Genomic DNA, 8,669 nt, shown 5'->3' on the forward strand with positions numbered 1-8,669 from the left:
AATGGAGGGCTTCTTTGCTCACCACATCGTCTCTATGGATTATGGTTCGTTGGAGGAGGGAGGGAGGATGGGGTTGTGCTTGTGCAGCAAATTAAGAGAAGAGCTACAAAATTCTAGACCACCCTTGTAAAAGAAAATACAATTTTTGGCGCCACACATAAAACGCTGTGCCGTCCTAAATCATTATATTTACAATTTCTAGATACTCTGTTGACCGTTGTGTTGTGTGCACAAAAAAAATCACTATTGCGCCACGAAAAGAAAGAAACTTGAGTTACACCCAGTGTTTTCAATGATCCATGTTTGAACCGTTTCAACTGTCACATGATTCTAGGTCCGGTTTCCTTAAAATCCAGTTTGTGGTAAAAAAACGTTCAATCTGGGTTTTGGACCATTGATCCATTCAACTCGGTAATTAAATTACAGGTTATACACTAAATGCATATAAAGTTTTAAAGGCAAAATTAGGGGTATAATTGGATTGAATCATGATTCGATTCTATTTGATCGATTCCAGATAATAATATAAATGGATCGAATCAAATTCAAATTGAAATAGATTCAAATTCGATTGGATAGAAAAAAAAATGATTTGAATTCGAATTTGAACCTGGATTCTAAATTTCCTTGTTCAAATTTGAATCTGGGTGATTGGACCATTGAATGCCGACGGCTTGTGGCAGCAAGCAGCAACAACGGCTAGAGACTAGGGTTCTCACTTCCTCTCATGTTCAAAACAAAAACAAAACAAAGCATCGAAGAGAAGGGTTTCAACCTTATAGGGTTTGTTTTGTTCGATCATTTTGATGTTAAATTTTCAATTTTAGGTTTATTTAATTAATAGAATTGCAACCTATAACCCTTAAAACAAAATGTTAAAATGGGGTACAATTGTCTTTTCATAAAATAATAATACAAAATATATGGTCAGACCGGATTGGTTTAGGATGAAGGTGATTTGAATTTGATCCAAATTCCAAATGGATCTAATTTCACAAATCGATCCGGTTTGAAGTCTAAATGGGAGTACCCGAATCCGCTAATTTTGAATCGGATTCAAATTCAAAATGGATCAAAATCCAATCCATTTGCACCCATAAATTCGAATCACCCTTGTTAGGTTCTTCGGGGTTAGATCAGATAATAGGATCTGATCAGGCGATCATAAATCAGATTGGATTTGGACCATCCCTATCCGATCTGAGAATATTTGGTCCAATTTGTATTATATATATATTTATAAACATAAATATATATAATACATATATGTGTTATTTATTTATTTATAGATATAATTTTTATATCATATTTCTATAAATTAGTTATATTATTTATTTTTTATAAAAAATGTATATATATATATATATGATGAAAATAATTTAAAAAAATACTTGTAATTTTTGTTTTTTTTTTACTTTACTTAAATTAGTATATTTTAATTTTCTTTTAATAATTTATTAAAATTTTAAAGAAAATAAGTTGGATCGGATCAGATCTGAAGATCCGACTTTCTGATATGATTTGAATTCAAATCGAATCCTATCAGATCCGATTGGATTCAAATATACCTTGATTTGAATCCAATTTGATCATTTTGCACCCTAGGCATAATGTTACGTTCCAATGTTTGACTGTCGTGGTTTTTTTTTTCGAGATTTTGGGTAACCTTTCAAGATCTATGCATCCCAAGGGACTGTAGGCACCTTGCCTCACTATTTTCATAAAACCCTTTTGGCCTCAAATCGTAATTTGTAGCATTTCTTTACAAATAAAAATTAAAAAACTGAATTAAAAATATAAACTAAAACAATTATGCATTATTCTATGAACAAAGATACATGTTTATATATAATGCATTTTTGCCTTGTGATATATATAATTAGATACAGATGGAATTGCATGGGCAACCAACTAAGGTGTTCACGAGATAATCATGCGTTCGGTTTAGTGTGGACCATCCCTATCCATAGAATATCATGGACAAGGATGATACGCACAACAAAATATCGTGGTTGGAGCCGTTTATGGTGTGGAAAACCGATAGATATAATTTGGTGCAACTCACTAGTATTAGATCGCATCAACCATCTTAAATTTACTATTTGAAACCCTAAAACGCTAAAACTCTTTTATTTTTTTGAAAGCATAAATCATATTGCATTCATTTGAGAGATTGATACAAAGAAACGCCAACAAGGCCAATTAAAGTTCAGATACAATTCTCAGAAAGAACAAAATAAAGAGATAGACGTAAACTTCTACAACCAAAGCAAGGTGTGATTTAAAACCACCAATAAAAGTGGATAAGTACATCTCCAAACCACCATAAATGGCGAGCATAAATAACAAGAGAGGTTTCCAACAAAAACCGAAAACTACCATAGGAGTTTACAAAGCCAAAAGCCATGATCTGTAACTTCCAACCACTTTGAACCAATCCACAAAAGACAATAAGATCTGTAACTGCCATCCAACACACCAGATAACTGTCCACTGTGACCTACCATCCAAAAAAATGTCAAAGAATTGAAATGTCCATCTACAACACTAGAAAAATGTAATTGCCATCCGAAATGTCGGAGAATTGTAACTATCATCCCGGACGCCGAAAAACTATAATTGCCTTCCAGCACACCGGATAACTGTCCATTGTGACCTGCCATCCAAAATATATATATATATATATATATATATATATATATATCAGAGAACTGAAACATCCATCTACAACGATGCCTTTGGAGTAATGCCTCACCTAATCGCCAAGTAGTTTTGTATATTATATTATGAAGTACTTTTATATTCTTAACTTTTGGAAATTTTAATTATAAAATAGACATTATTGAAATAAAAAAATTAAAACATTCATTTTGTATATTTATATACTACTTCCTTTTATTATTTTTTTATTTGTTAGGGTTTAATTAACACAAGCATTGATAAATGTTGTATTGAACCCTCAAAGACTTTAAAAATTGAACCAATAGGTAAGAACATATTTTTTTTTCTAATTAACACATTTTCTTTTCCACCTTTTCTTTTCTTCTTTTCCTATAAGAAAAATAAGGGTTTAGCCCGTATATTTTTTAAATTTTCATTTATTTCTTTTTTTACTCTCATGAGTATGTTGATTTTCTATACTTTAACATGAAGCTTATACTTTTCGTATGAAAATTATGGATAATTATTAAAGAAACATAATTATAAAACCTAGGGAATTACCCTAAAATATATGTTTTTTAGTTGGAAAAATCCCTCACCTAGGCGACTAGGTGCCTAGCCTCACTTGACGTCTTAAAAGCTATGTATAAAATCAATAGGTGTGGTGTGGATACCTACAAAATGTCCGTATGAATATAGATAGTTTTAGTTGATACATTTTCATCCACTATTCAAAATAAATCGAAACAATGGTGTGGTGTGAATTAATCCCTACAATAAGGTGGAGTATTGACCAATATATATTCATCAATTTATCATCTTACATATGTTAGGGTTCAAAGTGAAAGGTTAATACCATTAATATGTTCAATAATGTTAATAATAACAATTAATACTAAGTGAACATGAGCATCCCATTAATTCAATAATTAATAAATGAATAAATTAGAAAACTTTCACCGTTGTGCATCTCTAATACAAGCCTTTGACTCTACACAAATAGAACACAAAGGTCGTTGAACCCGAACAAAGAGGTGGTATCTGGAACATGGCATAATAAATAAATAAACAAATAATCATAATCTTACATCAAAGGTGCAAGCCAAGTTTGTACAAGCGAGCCAATGAGAAGGCCCAGAAATCCGCTTCTATTCTTTAATCCCCGATAAAATAATTCCGTAAACTATTAAGCTGCACATGTTTGTACTTTGTACAATAGATGCCCAATAATTAGATGTTGGGTGTATCTCCTAATAAGCTTGCACCATCGACTTGATAATTCCCACGAATAATCAATTGAGACAGAAAGCAAAAGAATCCCTAATCCTTGTGTCTAATCTACTTTTAGCTACGATAGGTTAAGCTATGATTTGTTATGACCAATTTACCATATGTTGTGTTGTGTGAATTTTTAAAGGTTAAAGAGACCATGCAGGATTAAATTATGGTTTTAAAAAATGATCTGAAAATGAAATCGTTTTGGCCATTAGTTTTTGTATTACTGGTTTGATTATCTGATTTGAATGGATAAATTGTTCTACTAAAAAATAATTGACGATTTAACTGCCCGGGTCAACGAATTGTAGACTTCTTTTAACAGTTTTTGTATAGAAACCAGGTTTGAGATAAAATAGAATTGATTACGTAGATGATTTTCGGGCTGAATGATTTGACTGTCTGAATCAAAGATGGTTGGAAAAACCATGGATTAAACAAAGCATTTGCTCACGGGAACCGATTTCCGAACATAAGTTTAGACATACACCCCACATCACATGTAAAAGCAAACTCTTTGAGAGAGAGAGAGAGAGAGTCAGGGTTTTGTTGTTGTTGATATAGGCTGTGGGAAGGTCCACCACCATGAGAATTGAGGAGAAATATGGATGGATCACAGCAATTCAAGAAGGGCAAATACACATATACCGAAGTCTCCTTCTTGGTTTGACGCATTGTTTGACCTCTCACACATCCATATTTAGCGTCACCATTAACTAACGGTCACGGCAATTTGAACAGTCATTCTCCCTTTTACAAACGGCCGTGGAGGGTTTCAGTGTTACCTGGTGTAGGTTGGTACTCCCAAGAAATCCGTCTCCGTGACACGGTTTTCTTAAACCGAATCCGTTATCGTTCCTCTCTCTCTCTAACTCTCTCAATCGCTCCTTCTCTCTGCTTGTTTTGACGGAACGACTGGGTGAGGAAGATGAGTATCGCTTCTGCAGATCTCTGTTGCAAGGGATTCAAATCCTATATGAAAAGGTAATCTTTGAAGATCCCTTTAGTTCTATTTGGGTGTCTGGGTTTTCTTTTTCCCTTTTCTAGAGTTAGGGTTTGTAGATTTTTAGGGTTGTGTCCTGAAAATCTTATCTTGATGGATTTAATCCCCTTGATACCATATTTGCCTCCTATTTCTGGCGAATTCCAGGAGATTCTGGGGTTGGGATTTTATTTAATTTTGTTTTAGAATCCCCTGTTCAATCCATTTGATGCATCTGGGGTTTTCTTGGTTTGGGATTTTGAATATAGTGTTCCCTCTTTATGTTCATGTCGTTCTTTTGGGTTCCTGGTGAAATTGATTGATGAATCTGGGGCTTGTGTTATGGGTTCTTTCTGTAATTGATCTAGTAATGTTCGTATGAGATGCCATAGTTGACTCGGGTGGACTGAGAAATTCCACCCAACCAGCTTGAAAAAACAAGAAAGAAACCCTAGAAGAGATAAAGGGGGGAAATGGGGGAAGCTCTCCTCACAACTCTATCCATGGAGAATCATCATCCGTCGACTCTCCTGTCCATGGATTCAAGTTCCAACTCGCACGATGAATTGGAACGCGAGATGAATCGGCAGATCATCCTCTCTCGCCCGCCCGATATCAATCTCCCACTGTCGGCCGAAAGGAGCCCACCTCCCCAACCGTGGAACGTTGAAGGGTGTGACATCTTAGATGTCGGTCTTGGGCCTCAGATCTATGAGACAGAAGCCCTCCTCCATCTCCCCAAGGCTGGGCGGAAATGTGCCAAGCGAGTGGATAGCATCTGGGGCGCCTGGTTTTTCTTCAGTTTCTACTTCAAGCCTGTTTTGAATGAGAAATCCAAGGGGAAGATTACCCGGGACAGCAACGGGGTTGCCGGGTTTGATAAGTCGGACCTCCAGCTCGATGTTTTCCTGGTTCAGCACGACATGGAGAACATGTACATGTGGGTTTTCAAAGAAAGGCCGGAGAATGCACTCGGTAAGATGCAGCTGCGGAGTTACATGAACGGGCACTCCCGCCAAGGGGAGCGCCCCTTTCCATTCAGCGTGGACAAGGGTTTCGTCCGATCCCACAGGATGCAGAGGAAGCATTACAGGGGTCTCTCAAATCCCCAATGTGTTCATGGTATTGAGGTTGTCCGGTCCCCAAATCTCGTGGCTCTTGATGAGGAAGAGCGGAAAAGATGGATTGAGCTAACAGGACGGGATTTGAATTTCTCCATCCCACCTGAAGCAAGTGATTTTGGTGCTTGGAGGAACCTGCCAAACACAGATTTCGAGCTTGAGAGGCCCCCTCCTCCAATAAAGAGTAACCCACACTCCAACCCAAGGAGATTGCTTAATGGATCTGGCTTGAATTTGTCAACTCAGCCATCTAACCATGTCAATGGCGATGGTATGGACCTTTCCCCCGTTAGCAACAAGAAGAGGAAGGACTTTTTCCCACATGGGATTGATGATGATTGTTGTATGCCTACTATTAATTCACATTCTGAGCGAGTTTCGGACATGGAGATGCACCCATATGAGCCACCCTGGTTGAATGATTTCAGTGGTGTAATGAGGAACATACATGGCCCTGTTACAGCTGCAAAAACCATTTATGAGGATGAAGAAGGGTATTTGATCATCGTTAGCGTGCCTTTTGCTGATCTTCAGAGGGTTAAGGTTTCTTGGAGAAACACGCTCACTCATGGGATTGTAAAGATATCTTGTGTGAGCACAGCCCGCATGCCGTTCATCAAGAGACACGATAGGACATTCAAGCTTACAGATCCATCTCCCGAGCACTGCCCTCCTGGGGAGTTCATAAGGGAAATCCCCCTTGCAACCCGCATTCCAGAAGATGCAACACTGGAAGCATACTATGACGAGACAGGAACAGTGCTAGAGATTTTAGTGCCAAAGCACCGCGTGGGACCAGAAGAACATGAGGTTCGTGTATGCCTTCGCCCTCACCTTGGAACCAACGACCTACTATTGACTTGAAAGAAGAATTTATTTGAGAAATGTAAGGGTGGATACCATGCTCAGTTTTCATTATTTGCTAACTTTGTACCATAAATGAAATCTAAGAATCGGAAAAAAAAAAAAAAAGTGCATCCTTATAGTGCACTCTTCCCTGCAACTCTAGCTCATGCTGACTGCTTTGATGAATGTTTTTTATGCGTCTGGTTAGCTTTTGACTGGGATTGCTCCTGAGCTTCGAACTTGAAGTTCTCAGTTTTGTGGTAAGAATTGTGAAACCTAACCCCTTTGTCTTTTAATTTGGAATCAAGTTAATAGCATATTTGCTTCTGTTAACTAGGTTTTTGCAGACCCTGGGTGTACTGGTGTCTGAAAGAAGTTCTGTCAGACTAAATTCTCTCTCCTTCCTAAGCTTGATGGAGAAATATTGTAAAGGCATTCATAATGGTTGTGCCATGTAGAAGTGCCTTGTTGTAGTGCTGAGATTCAATGAAACCGTTCTCCTTACTTGGAATAAACAAACACTGAATATGACTATAAGCACTAGTTTGGAGTTGGTTTCTTCTTGTATATTTGATTCCTCGAGGGTATGCACCGGTGCTATATCCATTTTTCAAGTACCTATTTGATCTCTGGATGTGTAGGTGAAGCTTGTGGTTGCTAATTTGCTATTGGTGTTGGTATATCTCTAATTTGTTCAGCATCGGGATTTTAGTAATCTTCTCTGTCTTAAAACTTTTTTTTTTGCTTCCAAATTAAAGTATATGCAATCAGGTTGATCTTAAATATGGTACTTCTTTAATGATCCAAGGAGGCACCGTGCTGCATTTTCATGGAGCCCAACTTTTTAATGCACCAGAAGCGTCAATCATAAAAGTTGAAGGTATTAATATTAGAGTATCTAATTCATTTTTATTTGTTATGGCATTTTTGATGCATCTAGATGGGTTGTAGTTGTGGGTGTGGCGCATCCTATTTGATGGTTGGATTCCTATAGCTCAGGTTGACATTTTAGTGAAGAATTTCCAGTGAAGGTAGTTTTAGTGGGAGCAAGGTTTGGCTGGCAGTGGAGGGAATTTAAAAAAGAGGTTAATTGTTTGGTCGAAATTAGGCTGGTATGATAACAGCAAATCACTCTCTCAATTGATGATGGATGTGCTCGTGAATGAAATGTTGACAGCAAATCATAAACGGGAATGTACATAAATCCCGTCCTGAACTATGAGAATTCTAAGTCTCAGAATTAAGTCATGCTTTTCTGGGAAACAGCTTTCTCAGTTTAAGGGAGTGGGATGTGACTAGAAAGGTAACGCGTGTTGATTTTGTTTATGGAAATTCTGATTCGCCACAAAAAGTGAGAATTATGGGGCCACAGCCACACCGGGTTTTCTTTTTAAAGTCTTTTTACAAATGGATCTGACAAAAATTCCAACTCCAATTTAGGCTCGTCGTCATGGATCTGATGCTTGGTCCTCCTACTTTTTAGCATTCTTTGTTAAATCCGATCCGAATCCGAGAGTTTACATTTACAGCAAACAATGGAAGTGCAATTAATCAAGGTCCCACTTTTATTCATTTATTTTCAAATTAAGTTTTAAACAAGTGTAATGGAGAAAATCAACTTACTAATATTTAATAGGGAATGATCGAGGAAAGGGGAAGAGTATATATATATATATAACGATACCATATAAATAACTCGATATATTATTAGAGAGAGAGAAGATAAAAATGAACGTAGTACCATCTCGTTATTTTGTCAATACACTAGACCTAGAGAATATTAT

The 8,669-nt window shown here is 36.9% G+C and overlaps 1 protein-coding gene across 2 annotated transcripts; it reads left to right on the plus strand.

Moving 5' to 3' along the window:
* The first annotated feature begins 4,523 nt into the window (after positions 1-4,523).
* LOC148870069 (uncharacterized) lies at positions 4,524-7,600 on the plus strand. Of its 2 annotated transcripts, XR_016107673.1 has the most exons (3): positions 4,524-6,925; positions 7,094-7,145; positions 7,223-7,600. XR_016107673.1 is itself a non-coding variant. In XM_088972012.1 (2 exons), the coding sequence occupies exon 1, from the start codon at positions 5,392-5,394 to the stop codon at positions 6,901-6,903; it is 1,512 nt and encodes a 503-aa protein (XP_088828138.1). In that variant the 5' UTR covers positions 4,686-5,391; the 3' UTR covers positions 6,904-6,925; positions 7,094-7,600. The 2 variants fall into 2 exon arrangements, 1 of the variants encoding a protein (XP_088828138.1); XM_088972012.1 differs by having other exon boundaries at positions 4,686-6,925; positions 7,094-7,600.
* Positions 7,601-8,669: the final 1,069 nt, after the last annotated feature.

This window comes from Nelumbo lutea, chromosome 2 (genome assembly GCF_056320005.1).
Source record: "Nelumbo lutea isolate HS-2025 chromosome 2, American lotus-T2T, whole genome shotgun sequence".
NCBI classification, from domain to species: Eukaryota; Viridiplantae; Streptophyta; class Magnoliopsida; order Proteales; family Nelumbonaceae; genus Nelumbo; species Nelumbo lutea.

Excerpts from the sequence above, each read along its gene's own strand:
- LOC148870069 (XM_088972012.1), top strand. The coding sequence starts at position 5,392 with ATGGGGGAAGCTCTCCTCACAACTCTATCCATGGAGAATCATCATCCG.